This window comes from Podarcis vaucheri, assembly GCF_965113315.1.
Source record: "Podarcis vaucheri genome assembly, chromosome: 12".
NCBI classification, from domain to species: Eukaryota; Metazoa; Chordata; class Lepidosauria; order Squamata; family Lacertidae; genus Podarcis; species Podarcis vaucheri.
Window position 1 is genome coordinate 17947409 of NC_138750.1, and position 21252 is coordinate 17968660.

At 44.9% G+C, this 21252-nt stretch overlaps 2 protein-coding genes across 6 annotated transcripts in view; one reads left to right on the top strand and one right to left on the bottom strand.

Moving 5' to 3' along the window:
- On the bottom strand, positions 1 to 16545 carry METTL6 (methyltransferase 6, tRNA N3-cytidine). 5 transcript variants are annotated; one of them, XM_082193133.1, is made up of 6 exons: positions 16522 to 16545; positions 12798 to 13174; positions 10604 to 10738; positions 7985 to 8155; positions 5708 to 5849; positions 1 to 4177 (listed from the first exon to the last, which is right to left on the bottom strand). In XM_082193133.1, the coding sequence occupies exons 2-6, from the start codon at positions 13092 to 13094 to the stop codon at positions 4029 to 4031; spliced, it is 894 nt and encodes a 297-aa protein (XP_082049259.1). In that variant the 5' UTR covers positions 13095 to 13174; positions 16522 to 16545; the 3' UTR covers positions 1 to 4028. The 5 variants fall into 5 exon arrangements, with proteins under 5 accessions (XP_082049259.1, XP_082049257.1, XP_082049258.1 ...); XM_082193131.1 differs by lacking the exon at positions 16522 to 16545 and adding an exon at positions 15862 to 15961; XM_082193132.1 differs by lacking the exon at positions 16522 to 16545 and adding an exon at positions 15323 to 15414.
- EAF1 (ELL associated factor 1) overlaps positions 16004 to 21252 on the top strand; it is a 14677-nt gene continuing 9428 nt past the window's right edge. The window contains exon 1 of the mRNA XM_082193137.1: positions 16004 to 16138. Coding sequence (XP_082049263.1) covers positions 16036 to 16138 — 103 coding nt within the window. The 5' untranslated portion in view covers positions 16004 to 16035. The remainder of the gene's footprint in view (positions 16139 to 21252) is intronic.

Consider the following 21252-nt stretch of genomic DNA (forward strand, 5'->3'; position numbering starts at 1 on the left):
TAAAGATCTTGTAACCCATTTATTGACCACAACAAAAACAACCATAGCCAGAACATGGAAAACACTGCAACTTTTGAACATGGATAAGTAGTATGAAGCGGTCTGGCAGACAAAGCTTTGTTGGAAAAGCTAGCATGGAAATTGCAGGTAGAAAGAGGCCAAAAGAAAAACGATAACTTCTATGCAGTATGGGGCAATTTTATTGAACACACAGATAGTGAGGCACATGGGGGAGTAGTGTTTGGGGTGGGTAACATAGTTTGGAATACTTGAAATATACATTTTAACCTTTCAAATTGTTGCAGATATAATGTATTCCTTCCATTTGATGAGACTGGAGCAGATGATGTGTTATTTTCTGGTTTTTAAGATTATGAGAATGTTTGAAATGTATGCTATGGCAAAGAAACTATTTTTAAATGGGGGGGGGGACTCACCTTCCCTTTAACACCAATGATCTGGCAGTTGTTTTCTGAACCCTGGGTGATTTTTTTAAATGAATAGGGTTAAAGAAAGACAGAAGTGGAGAACATAAAGGTGCTTCTGTTGAAGGCTCAATGGATACTTAATTGGCGGCTTTTCCAAATGATGAGGGACACAAAAGAAGTCCTTTAACTTGGACTGAGGAGGACACACAACAAAAAGGGAAGTTGGAGGAGAGGACTCCCTGCATGAAAGGCAGTATCTTCCAGGGTGAGAGACTGGGAGAAGTAGACTCCCAGGTGGGAGATGGGAAGATCTGTATGTGGATAAATATATGATATAAATATGGCGAAGGGCCCTACATGTAATAATAATAATTTATTTATACCTCACCCATCTGGCTGGGTTTCCCCAGCCACTCTCGGCGACTCCCAACAAAATATTAAAAACGATAAAACATCAAACATTAAAAACTTCCCTAAACATGGTTGCCTTCAGATGTCTTCTAAAAGTCGGATAGTTGTTTATTTCCTTGACATCTGATGGGAGGGCGTTCCACAGGGCGGGTGCCACTACCGAGAAGTCCCTCTGCCTAGTTCCCTGAAACTTGGCTTCTCGCAGTGAGGGAACCGCCAGAAGGGCCTCGGTGCTGGACCTCAGTGTCCGGGTAGAACGATGGGGGTGGAGACGATCCTTCAGGTATACTGGGCTGAGGCCGTTTAGGGCTTTAAAGGTCAGCACTGATACTTTGAATTGTGCTTGGAAACGTACTGGGAGCCAATGTAGGTCTTTCAGGACCGGTGTTATATGGTCTCTCTCTCTTTAGGTTTTTTTTAAAAAAATTATTCTCATTCCGTAGTCTAGTTTGTTTCTTACTGTATTTTATCTCAAAAACTGTCAGTAAAAAATATTTAAAAACGAAAAATAATGGACACCTTCATTCACCAAAGCTCCAACCTCCCCAGTGTGCCTTTCCACTTTGGCACCCAAGATTAAAAGTAGTCAAATTGCACCCCTCACCATAAAATTCTGCAGTAACTAACTCTTTGCTTCCCTTTAGTGATGCTCTGGTTGTAACACTGTATGAGACTGCCCCACTTGGCCTAATGGTAAGGCCAGTCATGTATCCAGTCTTTGCCCAAGTGCCAGAATTTAACAGGTCCTTACTTGGAGTAAGTGCTTACCCCGTTATGTACTTCTCACCTCACCTTTCGCCTGACCTACACTCCAACCAGATGTAGCACAAAATTATGCTTCACACTCACACACTGAATCTGAAAGTGGCCTTTTTCTGGCTTTAAAGTAACACCAACGTTATTGGAGGTGGAGAAGCATTCTCAAGCAGAGCACTCAAATATGAATTGCAAATGATTTAATTTACCCCAGTTGCAGACTTTGGGACCTGTTGAGGACAGAACTACAGACCTTTCTCCATCCCATTAAAGGCCAAACAAATATAAGTCTCATCATAGAATTACTGAAGAAGGAGCTGTGCTTGCCTCTCTTTTTGCCCATAGACTTTCTGCGAAGCATATTCCATGCTGTTATTATTTTTAAAAGGTTTAATGTGTTTATAAAAGTCTTTGCCCAGGATCAGTGCAATTTGATCTTTCTGGTTTGGGCTTTAATAGTCTGCTGGCACTATTAAAAACAAACAGAACCCTTAAAGGTTGCAAGAAGGGCAGAATTACAGGAAACGGCAGTAGTTTGTCATTTGTACGCTGGTCCATGCGTAAGGCTAGCTGGGTTTCTCATAGCCCTTCATGCCAGCATCTCCTAGGGCCTAGGTCCTGCGTCATCCTAGCCTGCATATAAAAGACAAGATGTGATGGCCTGGGATTCGGACTCAGAGGCTGAACCTGAGGAGTCCCAGCCTGCACAGAAGTCCCCGCCTCCAGAACCAGCTGAGCCGGGGCTGGGGCAGGAGCCTGAAGGATCCCCACCTGTGCTGGATCCTCAGGTGCAGGCACCAGCTGAGTCTGCTCTGGCTCCTGAGCTGATGGAGGACCCATTGCCTGCAGGTACTCCACTCTCAGCCCCGTCAGGGGAAGCTGAGGTTGCCTCTGGGTCTGGGAACCCTCCAGCCTCTCCTGAGCTGCAGAGGCTCAGGGCAGAGAGGCGGAGGGAACTAAGTTCCCACAGGAGGAGTGCTCACCTCCAGGCCAGGAGAGGCGAGTCACCTGTGGACCGGGGCCGCCCTATGCCACGGGGCAGATAAAAGCCGGCCAGCCCTAGTCCCAAGTTGTGGGAGCAACATTGTTGGAAGCCAGTTCCTGCCTGGACCCTGTCCTGCTTTCCTGCCAGAGCTCCTGACCTCACCTAACTCCCTGCCCTGCTCTCAGCTTTGACGGACTACCTCCATCCTGCACCTTCGACCTCGGACTGGACTCGGACCTCGCCTCACGGTTAACCCACGGGACCAGCACACAAGAGCACTTTGTATCATGTGCTCGTGCTGTTGTTACGGAGAACTAGAAAGTGCTGCCAGCCCACCTGGCAAACTACACGTTGCTCTGGACCCATATTTGCAAGATTTAAATAGATAATGGAAATCAGCACATCTGTCCTGAGTTTTAATGGTTTTTACCATGAAGTACACACAGCCAAGGATGTTTCCAAAGTGCTTTTCTGTGGTCCCATTTCAGTGCTGCAGCACACAACTGGGAACAAGAGATATGCTCCTTTTCTGAAAAGGCAGGAATCCTTTCCTCTGGGACGTTCTTGTGCTGAAAGTAAACAAGCTGTATAGGCTTTATTCAGGGCAGAACCTCCATTGGCCCCAAACGTCGAGTGAGTACATGGGGGCACCAGCCTGTCCAATCTGTCAAATAAGAACTGACCTATAGCTCCCCTGAAACCACAGTTCTGACGCAGTTCTTCCGGGACAGCACCACTTTGGTGGAAGCACAATTTGATGCCTGTTACATAGCTAGTACATCAGAGAGAGGCTAGACTTCTCGTGTGCATGCTCACTGTCCATACAATCACGCTGCTTGCGTCGCTTTACACAAACTCTATGGTATTGATTTCCCATAAGCTAACATTACAAAATGAAACGCCGGATTTCCCATCTGAAAACAGGCCTTCCTCACTAAACTGCTTCAGGACGTTGTAAGCTGGAAGCAACAGACACATTTAAACAGCCTGAGCAAGTGAACAATCACAAGCAGAGACACAATTCAGGGGAGTTTTGACTTGCTCTCCTGCAGGTTGTGCTCAGAAACGTTACCCTTTCCCCTCCACCTCTTATTTCTTATTCATTTAAGTGGCACAATTTACAGGGGGAAAGGCAAGTCTAATTGTTCAAGAGGATGCATGGACAGATGATACAGAAACTTGGTGTACGGCGCCATCTAATGCCAAGATTTAAAAAATAAATGTATTTGCTTTACGACAGGGAGGGGGGAACCTGAGTCACGGCAAGATGTAGTGGCTGCTAACATCGGTTCCTTTATTCCGCGGGCCATTCACCTGCAGCGAAGAAAACAGGACAGCAGCTTTGGCAAGCACAGAGTCAATCACCCTGGTATAACACCAAAGGGAGGCCACTTCTGTGAAACATCCAAATGCCAACTTAAAATAGTCAAGATGCCTGTGAGCAAAAATCACGTCTCCCTTTGAGGCTTTCGAAATTTGCTTTGGAGAAAAACCCTCGGCACGGCCAGGCCTTCCTTCTTGTTCACCGTCTCTCGCAGCACGTATTCATTGACCACCTGCTCATACCCCACGGATAGGAAAAGTTCAGCCAAGAAATCTGAAGAGAAGAAAGATAAAGCAGTCATCCAGCGTAGGTGGAAGCGCGAACGTGAGATGGCAGTGTGTGACGACGCAGGCTCCTCTTCTCAAACCAGCCCTGCCCAGAGCCTTTGCATTTTAATAGAATTAGAAGCCCCAGGTAACGTGAAGGTTTTGCAGCAGGCAACTAAGACTTCAAAAGTCACAAGAAAGAGCGTTGGAGCAGTTCTCAAGCATCAGCCCCTAGACGTCATTTGCTGAAGAAATCACAATTGTCGTGATTAAGTTTGATGTTCTTTCCTACTTGACTAGCTGAACTTTTAAGCGGACAAAATTGTAATCCATATTTGGTAAGTGGCCTCCCCAAAATTGTAACATCAATCAGACCTTGATTTAAGGCCTTTTATGCATAAGCAGCAGTTCTACAATATTTATTTGGTTGTGTACCTCATTATATCTGCATCGCTGGAACCCCAGTGTACAGTTTGAAGGCTACTCTTTTGCTCTGGCAGGGTTTTGCTGCAACGCTCTCCTCTAACTCACATCACCAAGACTCACAGAACTTGACGGTACCCAACACCTAACAGATTAGCAAGAAATGTATAAATCTGAATTGAATGTATGCTGGAAGTGTAAAGAAAAAGAAGGTACCTTTTTCATATGTGGTGGACCTGTAAGAAGCTAAAAGCCTACTGGGAAATGATATATAATGAATTGGAAAAAATGTTTAAGATAACCTTTTCTAAGAAACCAGAGGCTTTTCTTTTAGGAATAGTAGGACTAGAGATACCCAAACAATATAAAAACTTATTTATGTATGCGACAATGGCAGCCCAAATGATTTTAGCCCAAAGATGGAAAGAAAATAGTGTCCTGAGAACAAAGAAGAATGGCAGCAAAAACTGTTGGAATTTGCAGAAATGGCAAAACTTACCATAAGAATAAGAAATCAAGATGAAAGAGTTTTTAATTTAGAATGGAAATCATATATTGGATATTTTTAAAATGATTGTAAACAGATCAAATCGTTAGCAGGGTTAATGTAAAGATGTGCAGTGATATAAAACTAATTTTGATTGTTCTGGGCAAATAATAACTAGGTTTAACTTGGAGATGCAACAAATGTATTACATATAAAGATAGGTAACCACAGAAAGGGAGGGAGGTCGAAACAGGGTACTGAAATTTGATGTAAAATTATTTTATTGTTTGAGGTAAAATGGGGAAGGAAAGACTCAAGAGAATTTAGGAATAGTGAAAAGTAATTAGAGAAGCACAAAAAAGCCCCATGCACAGTACCAATATGAAATGACTACTGAATCCCATGACTTACACTTATTGGAATGCCACAAGACCATACAAGTGGAGATTTTAAACCCAGCTTGTATTCGGTTTTTAAACGGTTTTTGTATTTGTTTTGATAACAGTTTTATTGTTAATCGCTTTGAGATGTTTCACCGGAAGCGATTCATAAAGTAACTGGGAGGAAAATGAAATAAAAATGCAATAGTTCTGGGAAGCAAAGTGTAAACAAAGGCGAAGGACTCACCATCTGTGAAAAAGTATGACCTGGTTCCATCCTGTCTGACGTAGAAGTTTTCTCCAAGCTTGTTAGTAGACTTAAATCGCAGCATAGCATGATCATAGAGGCCATAATCTCTGAACAGCACACATTTGCCTGGTTTTAACACCTGACAAATAAGTAACACAAAAATGAAATGGACATTATAAAACAGAAACATGGCGCTACATCTAAAAATGGAATATTGCATGTCATGAGGCTCAGCTGTTTCAGATATTTTTTTACAGCACATCAAACGCACTGGTCATTTTACTCCTACCATTACAAGGTACTTGGAAAAAACTTTTCTCTGAATGCTCCAATCATAGTTTTTTCCAGTGCTATTTTTCGGGGGGGGGGGGACACAGGGGTATGCATACCCCTAAACATTTTGTGAGTCTTTGTACTTTTGTCCATTTACTGTATATATTTCCCCCCGATTTGAACTATAAAATGGTGATTTTCTTGAGTCAAAATGAGAGTACCCCTAAACTTTTTTTAAAAAAAGCAAAAAGAAAAAAAGCACTGGTTTTATCCAAGTACAGTGGTACAGTGGTACCCCGCAAGACGAATGCCTCGCAAGACGGAAAACCCGCAAGACGAAAGGGTTTTCTGTTTTGGAGGCGCTTCGCAAGACGAATTTCCCTATGGGCTTGCTTCGCAAGACGAAAGCCCATAGGGAAATCTCCGGGGACCTCTTTTAAATGCTGGGGTGGGGAGCAAAGCCTTTCCCCCCCTCCGGCCTTCAGAAGAGGTCCAGGAAGGCCGGCGGGGGCCGAAAGGCTTTGCTCCCCACCACCAGCATTTTAAAAGCAGTCCGGCATAGCAGGGAAGCGCTTCCCGCTATCGCGGACGGCTTTTGAAGGCCGGCGGGGGGCGAAAGTCTTTGCTCCCCCCTGCCTGCCTTCCCGGGGCAGCGGAGACTTCTCTGCTGTCCCGGGCGATCTTAAAATGCTGGCGGGCGGCAGCAAAGCTTTCGCTGCCACCCACCAGCATTTTAAAATCACCCCGGGACAGCGGGGGCTTTTAAAATGCTGGCGGTCAGCAGCAAAGCCCTCCTGTCCCCGGAGCTTGCGGGACGGGAGGTGGGGAGAAGGGCTTTTCTTCCCACCCCCAGCCTTCAGAACAGCCTTCTGAAGGCTGGCGGTGGGAAGAAAAGCCCTTGTCCCCCCCCCCAGCCTTCAGAAGAGGTCGGGGGACAGACTGTCCCCAGACCTGGTCTGAAGGCGGTTTCCCTAGGAACGCATTAATTGATTTTCAATGCATTCCTATGGGAAACCGTGCATCGCAAGACGAAAAACTCGCAAGAAGAAAAAACTCGCGGAATGAATTAATTTCGTCTTGCGAGGCACCACTGTACTTTGGTTCTCAAACTTAATCCATTCTGGGAGTCTCTTCGACTCCCAAAACCATCCGAAAATGAAGGCGCGGCTTCCGATTGGCTGCAGGACCTTCCTAAGGTAAAGGTAAAGGGACCCCTGACCATTAGGTCCAGTCATGACCGACTCTGGGGTTGCGGCGCTCATCTCGCTTTATTGGCCGAGGGAGCCGGCGTACAGCTTCCGGGTCATGTGGCCAGCATTACTAAGCCACTTCTGGCGAACCAGAGCAGTGCATGGAAATGCCGTTTACCTTCCCGCCGGAGCGGTACCTATTTATCTACTCACACTTTGACGTGCTTTCGAACTGCTAGGTTGGCAGGAGCAGGGACCGAGCAACAGGAGCTCACTCCGTCACGGGGATTCGAACCGCCAACCTTCTGATCGGCAAGTCCTAGGCTCTGTGGTTTAACCCACAGGGCACTCAAGCAAAAACCATGTCGGATGTTCGGCTTCTGAAAAACGTTCACAAACAGGAACAATTACATCCATGTTTGCGGCATTTGGGAGCCAAGCCATTCGAGTACCAAGGTTCCACTGTAAAGGTTTATAGGAGTGGGATTGGACCCCAGTGATACACAAGACATTTGGTGCCCTGCATATCTTGTTGCCTTTGCTCAGTGACTAGCATAGCTGAAATTAAACAAAATAGGGCTTTTGAACTGCCCAGATTTCCTTTTTTTTTTTTTACTTTTTAGTGAAGGTATACATAGCCCTGACAAAGCTACCCCATGCCCTTATTTCTCATTACGCATTTCAGTAGCTCACCTGGGCACCAATGTATTTTGGAGGAAGGGGGCCACAGCGTGCAAACATGTGGCAACTTTTCGGAGCAGACATGTTTGATGATTTTATGGTAGATTGATTAAAATGCAATCTTACTTACTTTATAAAGATTGCGCAAAACCAGATGCATCTTCTCAGGATGAACAGCAGACAGCACAAATATTAAGGTCACAACATCCACGGAATCTGATGGCACATTTTCCAAAATGTCGTCTTTGGTAAGGTCACACTGGAATGCTTTGCATCTCTGGGCATCATACAAAGGGTTTTGCTATGAAGTGAAAAGGTTTTTTTCTGAGAAACATTTGCAATCAAATGCTCCGATTTCACTTGCTGAAATGAAGACTTTTTTAAAAGGGCCCCAGGAAAGCATGAAACAGCAAGAGAACAATCATTTCTATCCCTTTGTGGCACAGATATACCACAAACATGTCACTAAATCAAGATTTTAGATAGTATATTATAGTATAGTACAGTCGTACCTTGGAAGTCAAACGGAATCCGTTCCGGAAGTTCGTTTGACTTCCAAAACGTTCGGAAACCAAAGCGCGGCTTCTGATTGGTGGCAGGAAGCTCCTACAGCCAATCAGAAGCCATGGAAGGTCCGTCAGACGTTTGGCTTCCAAAAATAGTTTGCGAACAGGAACAGTCACTTCCGGGTTTGCGGCATTCGGGAGGCAAAACATTTGAGAACTAACTGCTTTTGAACTAATTAACAATTAGCCTTACCAGCGGTCAGAATCACTGTGACAAGGATAAACAAGGAAGTCCCGTACTGTTCATGGAGTTAACATACCATCAGCCTTTTGGGGTCATGGTCAATATCTTGAACAAGTCACTTTTAATAAGTTGATCATTTGAAAACCTGTCTTCAAATTTGCTAGACTGACTTGTTAAAAATCTTCAAAATTCAAAAATACCTTTTCTTTAAAAACCGTAATTAAAAAAGGATAGATAGAATCTTTGCCCCCGGTTTTTGAAATTATTGGAACATATGTCTGCACCCCAAAACCTTGCAACAATCTCTTCCCTGACATTTTCATATTAGAAAGGAATTTATGTAATCATTATAATGTCACAGATATACATGAGTTAAGGTTAGTCAACATATGCAGTATGATAAAAGAGCACAGGAATACAGTGGAACCTCAGGTTACATATGCTTCAGGTTACAGACTCTGCTAACCCAGAAATAGTGCTTCCGGTTAAGAACTTTGCTTCAGGATGAGAACAGAAATTGTGCCCTGGCGGCACGGCAGCAGCAGGAGGCCCCATTAGCTAAAGTGGTGCTTCAGGTTAAGAACAGTTTCAGGTTAAGAACGGACCTCTGGAACGAATTAAGTACTTAACTTGAGGTACCACTGTATATATATTTTTTTCTGTTTATCTGAGCACATTCTGCTATTCACTGATTATGGTTGCAGAAACTTATGTGGCTAAAACAAGGGAGACTATTGCCACACCAGCCTTAACCAAAGTTGACCATGGAAAACTTGATGTTGTAGTTGTGAAGATTTTCAGACTTCCATTTTTGCTGAAATTTCTCTCTTACACAGCTACTAAAGGTTCAGGAGCCCTGTCCTCTTGTGCTACCCAGGCTACCCTGTCTCTCTGCACAGAACGTGACTGATTTCTTTTCAAGCCTCCGATTCAATATTTTCAGTCATATGATGTCTACTTTTTTACAACAATTCAGTGTTTATGCCTGTTGATCTCAACGTGAAATAGGGAAGAAAGGAAACCATGACTGGGACTCAATGCCATACACTGTAGAATTCAAGAGTAAGTATTCATCACTGATCATGTAATCAAATACAAGGGTAGGAAGAATTAAAAACTTTATTCGGTTAGCCTGATGTAGCAATCTCTCTCCAGAAATTGTTATTTCGGGCTAACCAAATGTGTAAATGAATAATAACTGGGAACAGCCGTGTAGTAAACCCTACACAACATATGTAGGAGCCCCTAATTGGCACAATCTGTCCTCCTCCTCTTTTTCCTCATTTCTTTTATCATTCACTTTTTAAAAATAGGGATATACTATTTTCCCTTTTCAAAGAACATTTATTTATTTATTTATTTATTTATTTATTTATTTACGGCTATTAGCCCATAAAATATGTACAAACATAAAAGGACAGAGGCATAAAGACCGATATATTCGACACCAGAAGGTGAACACCACGTTGCAAGGGTGGGTCGTTGAGCAGAGCCAAATAACAGCTTGGGGCCCGGAGAGCTCCAAGGGACGGATCGCAGAAAAAGGAAAACTGAAGACGAGATCCGACATGCACTCTCATCATAACTGTCCGATTAGTTTTGGTGGTGTTGTTGTTTTTTGGTGGTTTTTGTGTGTGAGATAACCGCGTTCAGGAATCTCGCCACCTGCAGAGTTACAGAAGGATCTGTATCCTGCAAAAGTAGTGCGGCGTGTGACTCAACAGGCCTGCCAACCAAGCGCAATAAAACAGGACCCAGGAATTTAGTCCTGGCTATGCTATGTAGGGGACAGTTGAACATTATATGTGGAAGAGATTCAACAGTTTTCCCGTCACACACGCATAGCGGAGACACCAAACCCCTGGAAAATCTGTGGCTCAGCAGGTTCGATGGAAGGACATTGAACCTTGCACGAATAAATGCAAGTCGGTGTGGTAAAAGAACATTTAGGCAACGGCCTCTTGCGCAATGGAGAGAGTAAGACAAACATCTCACCAACCTTTACATATTCCACAGCTCGGGGAGAGAAATCACAGGCATAAGCAAAGATATTCAAATCCTCTTCTAAAAGTGGAAACAAACAATTCCCGACACCACAGCCTGCTTCAAGGATGGTGAGTTTCTGATCCTCAAACTGTTTGGGAGAGAAACAATTGCATTTGATATATCTTTCCAGAGCGAAATTCATCATTAAAAAGCTGCAATGTTTTCAGAAAGGAGGTCCACACATATTCACGTTGCAGTGCTAAGTTTTATCACCCTGGAAATCATTTGTTTACAATAAAGACAGAGCCAAGAAAGGGACGCCTCTCTTCATTGTAGTCTTCGCTTTGGGGTCTCCATGAGGGCACAATCCTCTTTTGTGTGCTTCACTTTTGTGTGTGTGTTTTTGCTGTGTTGCTACTGCAGAAAAACAGGGTACAAGGTTGTTGTTGAAGATGCTTAAAGGGAGCCCTGACCATTAGGTCCAGTCATGGCCGACTCTGGGGTTGCGGCGCTCATCTCGCTTTATTGGCCAAGGGAGCCGGCGTACAGCTTCCGGGTCATGTGGCCAGCATGACTAAGCCGCTCCTGACAAACCAGAGCAGTGCACGGAAACGCCGTTTACCTTCCCGCCAGAGCGGTACCTATTTATCTAGTTGCACTTTGACATGCTTTCGATCTGCTAGGTTGGCAGGAGCAGGGACCGAGCAACGGGAGCTCACCCCGTTGTGAGGATTCGAACCACCGACCTTCTGATCGGCAAGTCCTAGGCTCTGTGGTTTAACCCACAGCGCCACCCGCGTCCCTGTTGCAGATGCTTATGGGCAGCTATTCAGGATGACAGCCTGTTTGGGTTGGAGAGCAGGGGTGAAAGGCATTAAGTTGTTCATAGGCCAACTGAGTAAGAGTCTGTTGGTGCAGAGTGGGCCCTCTTTATGTGCCAGACCAAGGGAGAGTGCTTATTTTGTGATGAGTGCTTATTTTTGTCATTTGTTTAAGTCATTTGTTTAATAAGAGTGCTTATTTTTGTCATTTGTTTATGTTATACGCTGGACCTATTTTTACAGATTCTGTAATTTTTACACATTGTTATATTTACTTTGTATATTTTTTATTGTTTACAGAGCAGTATTGTCCCCTGCTCTGTAACTGAAATATTCAATTAAGAGCAGATTATAAATACTACTAATCACAACAAGAACATCATCTCTCACTATGATTTAAGCTGCATGATGCATAGCGATTTCACAATCAAAACATATGTCTATACAGACTGGCTTATCCACACCTCCCCTTGTTCTGCTGCTACCGTCACCCTCCTGGGGGAAAAACTGCTCTTTAGTGCTCAGTTGGAGCTAACAGGAATCTGGGTTTTCCCCAGATTGCCATTTGTTGTGATGCATTATATATTTTATCTGCTGTAAGCAGCCCAGCGTGGCTGGGGAAACCCAGCCAGTTGGGCGGGGTATAAAATCATCATCATCATCATCCTATCTTCATTGCCCAACAGATACAATCTTCCAAGCAAATTAGGTTCCAAACCACCTCTGTGGGGGTAAAATGGGCAGCTATGTCTCCTACAGTAATACTGTGATTCCCAGCAGTCCCCCATCGAAGCACTAACCAGATTTATCCCTACTTAGTGTCAACATCAGATCCTCGCAGGTCATTCACTAATCTATACTGGAGGCATCTGGAATACTATTGTTGTCCTGATTTCTTTTTTTTTTTGGGGGGGGGAGTAATTCTAATACTGACTTATCCTGCAATCATTGCAGGGACAGTGTACAATGTCTAGGATTTGTTAGATGACATATTATGTAATTCTGATTAAATAAAATACACCAGAACCATCTAGAGCAAGGAGATCATTGGAGCTGAATGAAGCATTTGTGCAAAGGATTGCAATGTACAATTTCCGCAGAAATGGGAAGTTCTGTTTATGTGAGCAGGACCTTTGCACACTAAGTAACCGACTGGCATCAGCAAAAATATCTGAGGAGTTGCCAAATCTAGTTTTACCATAGTAACTGCCCAGGCAGCATCATGGAAACAGCAAGGTGCATCTACGTACCTATTGTATTCATGCAAAATTTTACATTAAGATGGAATAAAGACTGGCTAGGGCTTTCCAGTCACAAAAAACCCCCACATTTCTACTATAGCTCTTGCTTTCCCTCTGATGCTCTAGCATGCATAATGACACTCACTTCACGGCATGCTTTTAATTCTTCAAACTCTCTAGTTGTCCAGTGCCTGTCCTTGAAAAAGTTGGTGCTGTTCCTTTTGTAAAACAGATCCCAGTTCTTCTGTGCTTCCTTCTCTAGTTTCTGCTGTTTGAAGTCAGAGACAAAGACCTGTTCTTTGGCCAGTTTTTCGGCTTCTTCGGGGCTAAGAATTCTTGCTTTGTGCCCTCTCTTTTGGAATGCCCCGTCTTCACAAGCTGAGATGGTCACATCAAGCTGAGCTACAGGCAAGTCACCTTGCAGAGGCCTGGAGTCGGTCATCTTAATTAAGGAGGACCCTGGAGATTCAGAGTTGCTTTATTCTTCAACTACTGCAATTGTCCGTTCAGAAAATAACTAGACTGAGAAGGACAATAAGGACAAGGTTAGCATTTTTCATCTTTCGCTGGACATTTTACAAAACGATAAAGGGACCCGTGAAATGTGTCGTTTCCCTCTAACATCACCTTTGGAAAATGTAGTTGAAAGAAAGTTGAAAGTTGAAAGAACAAGATCCGAGAACCCTGCCAAGGTACAAGAAGAACTCTATCCCTACCAGGATAGATTAGTGTACAACTTTTAGAAGACATCTGAAGGCAGCCCTGTTTAGGGAAGTTTTTAATGTCTGATGTTCTATCGTGTTTTTAATATTCTGTTGGGAGCTGCCCACAGTGGCTGGGGAGACCTGGCCAGATTGGCAGGGTATAAGTAATAAAATAATAATAATAATAATAATAATAATAATTATTATTATTATTATTATTATTATTATTATTATTACTACTATGTTTGAAGGCTAATCCATGCCACAGACATATATACTGTAAAAAATTTCCAGCTGCTTCCACCCTGAGCTAGTGTATGCTTGCATATATCTGGATCCCACCACCAAACCTAATGCCAATTCTAAATGGGAAAGGTCCCAGGATTCATTTCCAAATACCCATATAATCTCACTATTTTCCTATCATCTGAATGTAGTTTCCCAACTTTCATATGAAACTGAAGATCAAGGTGCTTGACACACCTGGAAGATGCTCTCTTTCCTACTACTACTACACCTAGCAGGCCAGATGATAAAATATTTTTTTCCCTTGATCTAGGAATGCAAAGGAAGAGTACATGGAAGGAGTCCATCAGAGCCACAAAGCAGTTATGGCAGCAAATGAGATAACAAGTTTTTACGATTTGGTGGGTGGGCATGTGTATTTTACAGTAACACCAGAGGGGGCTGGCTAGCTGCAGTGTGTTTAAAGATTTCTTTCCTTCAAAGCATCTTTCCTTCAAAGAGGGTCTTCGCAAACCACTTAACAATTTCTCCATCTGTTTGCTGCAGCAGCTGCACTGCACAGGGTGAGGGTTTTTTTAATTGTATTTTGATTGCTACTTTTACTCCTTCGAGTTACCTTGCATTTTATAGCATTGCAATTTGAATTCCACAAACTGTAGCACAATAAGATACAATGCAAAAAAAACAACAAAAAAACGAGCAATAAAAATAAAACAATTAAAAACCAATATGTGTTTTTAATGCCGTGGATGTGCTGTTGCTTGTCTTCAACTGCAAAGTCATGGACCACCTGAATGAAACAGACCATAGCTTGGGAACCCCTGATCTAGGATAGGAAACCTGTGGCCCTCCAGATGTTGCCAAACTCCAACTCCCCACTGACAGGGCTGCTGCGAGGAAGCCAGAGTCCAACATCTGGAGCCTTGCAGGTTCTCCATCCCCTTCGTTTCTCAAACTTGGCTCTCCAGCTGTTGTCGGACTACAACTCCCATCATCTCTGACCACTGGTCTTGCTAGCAAGGGATGATGGGAGTTGTAGTCTGAAAAACAGCTGGAAACACAAAGCTAGGTGGATCCATGGTCCCAACTTGGCCCCGATCAACTGCCTACTATTCCACTTCACAGGAAAACACATCCCTGTTGGTGGTGGTCACATGAAGCTCACTTGCGGAGCCTTCCCCATTCCCCAATTTCTTCTCCTTTTTTACAGTATTTTTTATTTGGCTTTGCAAGTATTAAGTTTATAGCAATCCAAATTACATCCATATTTCGAGATTCCACCAAATCTCTTGACTTCCCACCTTCCACTCCATGGGTCCTATTGTACACCCTCTCAACTGCATATTATTTGATAATGCTTATTTTGTATCTTTCCAAATTGTCCATGATATTCGCTACGTTAGAAGTGTTGTTAAAATCCTGCTAATGTTTTCATCTGCTTACAGTGGCCTCCTAGGCCCATTCCCCAATTGCAGCCCACTTCACAGGAAAACACATCCCTATTTCAATCCCAAGCTGCTACCCTCGGCGCGGCTATAGTCCCCGAATCGCTGAATCGTAGAGTTGGAAGGGACCCCAAGGGTCATCTAGTCTGACCCGCAGCAAGGCAGGCATGTCAACTAAAGCACCCATGACAGGGGGCCCAATTAGGCAGCTTCATTACCGTATTGCGTTTTTACCCCCCATCTCCTTGGGTGTTGAGTGCCACCCACCAACCTACCGTCAGGGGTCCAAATAGCGCTGCGGGGCAGTCCCCCCCCCAAAGGACGCAGAGCTGTAAGGGCGCAGTATAAGAATTGCTGAAATCTGTGGCATTTTGGACATGCTCAGAGGCTGCATAATTCCCCGAGCCATAAGGGCGCAAAATAATAAGAATAATTGCTGAAGCCCGTGGCGCTCTGGACATGCTCAGAGGCCGCGTTCCTCCCCGAGCTGTAAGGGCGCGAAATAAGAATAATTTCCTAAGTCCGCGGCACTCTGGACATGCTCAGAGGCCGCGTACCTCCCCAAGTTGGTAAGGGCGCGAAATAATAAGAATAATTTCCTACCGTCTGTGGCGCTCTGGACATGCTCAGAGGCCGCGTTCCTCCCCGGGCCGTAAGGGCGCAAAATAAGAATAATTTCCGAAAACCGCGGCGCTCTGGACATGCTCAGAGGCCGCGTCCCTCCCTTTCCCCTCCCTGCTAAGCGTCTCTCCGGGACTTCGGCGGCCACGAGGGAGCGCGGCCTGTGCTGGGCCTAGCGGCGGCTGAGGCCTACCTTCTCTCTCCCCTCAGGCGCGGAGCGCTTTCCCGGTCACACGCCGCCGCCGCCGCCTCCTGGCAGCCCGGAAGAGGGAGAGCAGGAGGAGAAGCAGCGCAAGGGCCCGGGCGGGCCTGGTCGTCGTTGTTGCCGGCGAAGGAGCCGCCGCGCTTGCTTTTTCGCTCGGCGGCCATGAACGGCTCGGCGAACCCGCTGCTGGACAAGGACGAGCACCCGCTGCAGCTGGGCGAGAGCTTCGAGAGGCACCCCAAGGCCTCCTTCCACACCATCCGCTGTGAGTAAGGGGGCGCCGGGGGGAGGGACGGGCGGGCGGTCGGTCGGTTCGCCCACAGCCCCCCGGGCCCGAGGGAAGCGGCTCCTGAGGGGGGAAAGGAGGCCTACTCGCGAGCAAGCGCCAGCGGGGCCCACTCCGGGGGAAGCGAGCGGGAGCCTGAGGGGGAATGGCAGCCCTTCCTTCTCTCAGGACGGGCCAGGGGGACTTAGGCCTAATGGAGGGGGCTGCTGAGGGTCGAGGGTATAGGCCGGTATACTCAGTGCCGGATTTGCGTATAAGCTAAATTAGCTTGGGCCCCCCTCTCTTGTGGGCCCCAAAAAAATTTAAAGGAAAAAAATCACCCTGCATGTACATTTCCAAAATATAAGGTAAAACCTACACACAGCAACAGTGTTTTGTGTTGTGTATTCTCCTATGATGTAAGTAATGAGCCCTGCCTGCTCCCTAAAACATCACTGCTTTGCTCATTTCTATATATAGGGTCCCCACATTTTGCATGGACTGGTTGCATGGTAACATGTGCAAATGGCTTAATAATAATAATAATTTTTATTTATACTCCACCCTTCCCGGCCACAGCCAGGCTCAGGGCTGCTAACACCAATAAAATTACAATAAAAACATAATTTGAAATACTTTATTGTCACTTGTACAACTTGTGTACAGTGAGATTACACTGTTAATTAAAGGGGGGGAACAACCCAATTGTGGAGGGGGCTGAGGGTCGAGGGTATAGGCCAGTATACTCAGTGCCGGATTTACGTATAAGCTAAATTAGCTTGGGCCCCCCTCTCTTGTGGGCCCCCAAAAAATTTAAAGGAAAAAAACACCCTGCATGTACATTTCCAAAATATAAGATAAAACCTACATACAGCAACAGTGTTTTGTGTTGTGTATTCTCCTATGATGTAAGTAATGAGCCCTGCCTGCTCCCTAAAACATCACTGGTTTGCTCATTCCTATATATAGTAGGGTCCCCACATTTTGCATGGACTGGTTGCATGGTAACATGTGCAAATGGCTTAATAATAATAATAATAATAATTTTTATTTATACTCCGCCCTCCCCAGCCACAGCCAGGCTCAGGGCTGCTAACACCAATAAAATTACAATAAAAACATAGTTTGAAATACTTTCTTGTCACTTGTACAACTTGTGTACAGTGAGATTACACTGTTAATTAAGGGGGGGGACAACCCAATTGTGGAGGGGGCTGAGGGTCGAGGGTATAGGCCGGTATACTCAGTGCTGGATTTACGTTTCCAAAATATAAGATAAAACCTACATACAGCAACTGTGTTTTGTGTTGTGTATTCTCCTGTGATGTAAGTAATGAGCCCCGCCTGCTCCCTAAAACATCACTGGTTTGCTCATTTCTATATATAGGGGCCCCACATTCTGCATGGACTGGTTGCATGGCAACACGTGCAAATGGCTTGATGATGATGATACAGTGGTACCTTGGGATACGAATGGGATCCGTTCCAGAGCCCTTTTCGCATCCAGAAGCAAACGTAACTAGCGACGGCACGTCTGTGCACGTGCACGTTGCTTTTTGCCGCTTCCGCGTGACGTCATTTTGAGCGCATGCACGAGCAGCGAAACCCGGACGTAACACGCTCTGTTACTTCCGAGTTGTCGTGGAGCGCAACTCGAATGCGCTCAACATGAAGCATATTCAACCCAAGGTATGACTGTAATAATAATATTTATACCCCGCTCTCCCTGGCCAGAGCCGGGCTCAGGGCGGCTAACACCAATAAAATTACAATAAAAACATAATTAAGGAGGGGGGGAACAACCCAATTTAAAATACGGTTTAAAATACAATTTAAAATGCAGCCTCATTTTAATAGTAGCCCATAGAACAAAACCATAAGGGGAGGGAAACATAAGGGTCAGACTTATGTCTTGCAGGCCCTAAGGAAAGATGTCAAGTCCCGCAGGGCCCTAGTCTCTTGTGGCAGAGAGTTCCACCAACTCGGGGCCAGTACTGAAAAGGCCCTGGACCTTGTTGAGACCAAGCTAACCACCTTGCGACTTGGGACCTCCTAAGTGTTGCCATTGTGGACCTCAAGGTCCTCTGTGGGGCATACCAGGAGAGGCCGTCCCGTAGGTATGTGGGTCCTAGGCCGCAAAGGGCTTTAAAGATATCTATTAGGTCCATAAATTACCACATTGCATGTATTCAACACAAAAAAACAGTGACAATTTATTGTTGACAGCTGGATATATAAAGGGCCCCATTACCGTCAGTAGCTTAGGGTCTCATCAAACCTAAATCCGGCCCTCGGTATACTGATAATAATAATAATAATTATAATAATTATCAATAATTTTGTTATTTATATTGCGTTTCCCCAGCCACTCTGGGTGGCTTGCAACATATCTAAAAATGTAATAGAAACATCCATCCTTGAAAACATCCCCAAACAGGGTTGCTTTCAGTTGTCTTCTAAGAAGTCAGATAGTTGTTTCCTTGACATCTGAAGGGAGGGCATTTAAAGGTGGTGGTAGTAGTAGTAGTAGTAATAAAAATAAAAATAACAACAACAACAATGCACTGAATTTGGTGGGGTCGTCCCAACAACAACAATAATATAAATAACCCACTGAATTTGGTGGGGTTGACCTTCTCAGTACAGTCATATCTTGAGTTGAATGCACTTCGGGTTGGGCATGTTTGAGTTGCACTCCACAGCAACCCGGACGTAACGGAGCGCATTCCTTCTGGGTTTCCCCGCTCGCGCATGCGCAGACGCTCAAAATGACGCCACGCGCATGCACAGAAGCGGTGAATCGCGACCCACGCAGATGCGGGTTGTGTTCACTTCAGGATGCGAACGGGGGTCCGTAACGGATCCCGTTCGCATCCAGAGGTACCACTGTACTAGGCATGCACAGGATTGCACCATAAAGTGCTTTTGAGAGCAGCATCTTCTCCTCCCTCTCCCTCTTTTCAGTTGTCAGTATTTCTGTTCTGTTTCTTAACTGGTCCGGGTCTTCTGGTGCCCTTAAGAGCAGCTGCTCAGTCAGAAAAGCATCAAGAGAAGCTTTTTTTCCATTGGGAATTATGGTACATAACTTTTAGAAGACATCTGAAGGCTGTATTGGGAAGTTTTTAATGTTTGATGTTTTACTATGTTTTACTATATATGCTGTTAGCCGCCCAGAGTGACTGGGGAAACCCAGCCAGATGGTCAGAGTATAAATAACAAAATTATTCTTAGTATTATTAGTATTAAGGAGCTGCAGTTGCAGGAGAAATACTCGCCTGCTAAATTTCTGTATGTGTGTGTGTTAGGGTCACAGGCATCCAGGAAATAAATAAAAATTCTTAACTAAAAGTAGAAATTGTAGAAGGATTTTGACAGCTTTTTCTTAGAGCACGTGGGGTCAAAAGAAAGTGATTTGCAACAACTGTTGTTGAGACATTTCGTTCCAAAGCTGCTAGACTAGTGTTTCCCAAACTTGGGTCTCCTGCTGTTTTTGAACTACAATTCCCACCATCCCTGACCACTGGTCCTGCTAGCTAGGGATGATGGGAGTTGTGGTCCAAAAACTGCTGGAGACCCAATTTGGGGAAACACTGCTAGACAGAGTTAGACAGAAGTTGATGACAGGTGGGTGTCCTGTCCCCCCAAACATACCGTATTTTTTGCTCTATAAGACTCACTTTTTCCCTCCTAAAAAGTAAGGGGAAATGTGTGTGCGTCTTATGGAGCGAATGCAGGCTGTGCAGCTATCACAGAAGCCAGAACAGCAAGAGGGATTGCTGCTTTCACTGCGCAGCGATCCCTCTTGCTGTTCTGGCTTCTGAGATTCAGAATTTTTCCTTGTTTTCCTCCTTCAAAAACTAGGTGCGTCTTGTTGTCTGGTGCGTCTTATAGAGCGAAAAATACGGTATATCCTGGTTACGCCCATGGTCACAGAGACAGCCCCTACTTCTTGTTGGGGGGCAGAGTTAACTGTCTTTCTTACTCTTTTCCCACATATTGTTTGTTGGCCATAGCATGGCTAGAACACAAACCCTTCCTATAACCGTTCCTTCAGAGTTTGAGATGCAGACATCAGGAGGGAAAGCTTCCTATATCCTGGAACTGAACACAATCCCTGATTAATTGCTATGGAATCAAACAGTTGTTAAATGGGCCAAGACAGGAGCAGGTTAAGAAGCTGGCAACCCTTTCTGTGCACAATCGGGGACAGATTCGGATTGGGCCAATTGCCTGTGGTCAAAGCCTATTTACTCTCCTCTGTGCCCCATGATGAATGCTTGGGAGGGTTGCCAGCTATTTCTGCAGACAATAGGGTATATGTCCTTAATAGGAGGCACAGTAAGCAACCAGGGGTTGCCAGCTCTTTCTGCTGTTAACAGTAGGTTGCAAAGATCAGGGCATCGCGTTTTTTCCATACCGTGAAATGCTTCAGCTGGTGATTTCTGCACATCAAGCTGTGTTAGAGGTACAGGCCAGGCCTTTGCCTTTTATTTAAGTTGGGAACCCTACAAGCAGATGTTAAAAAGCACAGAGCCTTTGTCAGTTAAAAAATACTACAGTGGTGCCCTGCAAGACGAATGCCTCGCAATACGGAAAACTCGCTAGACGAAAGAGTTTTCCGTTTTGGAGGTGCTTCGCAAAACAAATCTCCTATGGGCTTGCTTCGCAAGACGACAATGTCTTGCGAGTTCCTGCTGTTTTTTTTCCCTCTCCCCCCCCCTTTTGCGAAGCCACTTATCAGCTGATCCAATCAGCAGATAAACCGCTAAAAGCCGCTAATCCGCTAATCCATCAATGGGCTTGCTTCGCAAGACGAAAAAACCTCTAGACGAAGAGAATCACAGAACGGATTCTTTTCGTCTTGCGAGGCACCACTGTATTTTTCTTAGCCAGAGGAATCTTGCTAGCAGGTTTTTAACAGCGTTTCCAAAATAATGCAGAGATTGATAATGGATACATCTTTTTCCAGCCCTGAAACATGCTGCAGGTTATCATTTGGTTGCTTGGTTGGGACCACTTGTTGGTTGCCCAAAGTTAAGTAGGTCGTGCTATTCCCCCACTTTTTTTACTGGTTCTGTTACAGTAGCAACTTTTTTGACGTGAATAAATTAAGT

Coding starts and splice junctions, on each gene's coding strand:
- METTL6 (XM_082193133.1), bottom strand. CDS start 13,094: ATGACCGACTCCAGGCCTCTGCAAGGTGACTTGCCTGTAGCTCAGCTT. Junction 8,156..10,603: donor GAGCTGTGGAATATGTAAAG/GTTGGTGAGATG, acceptor TTCACTTCATAG/CAAAACCCTTTGTATGATGC. Junction 4,178..5,707: donor GTCATACTTTTTCACAGATG/GTGAGTCCTTCG, acceptor TCTTCTCTTCAG/ATTTCTTGGCTGAACTTTTC.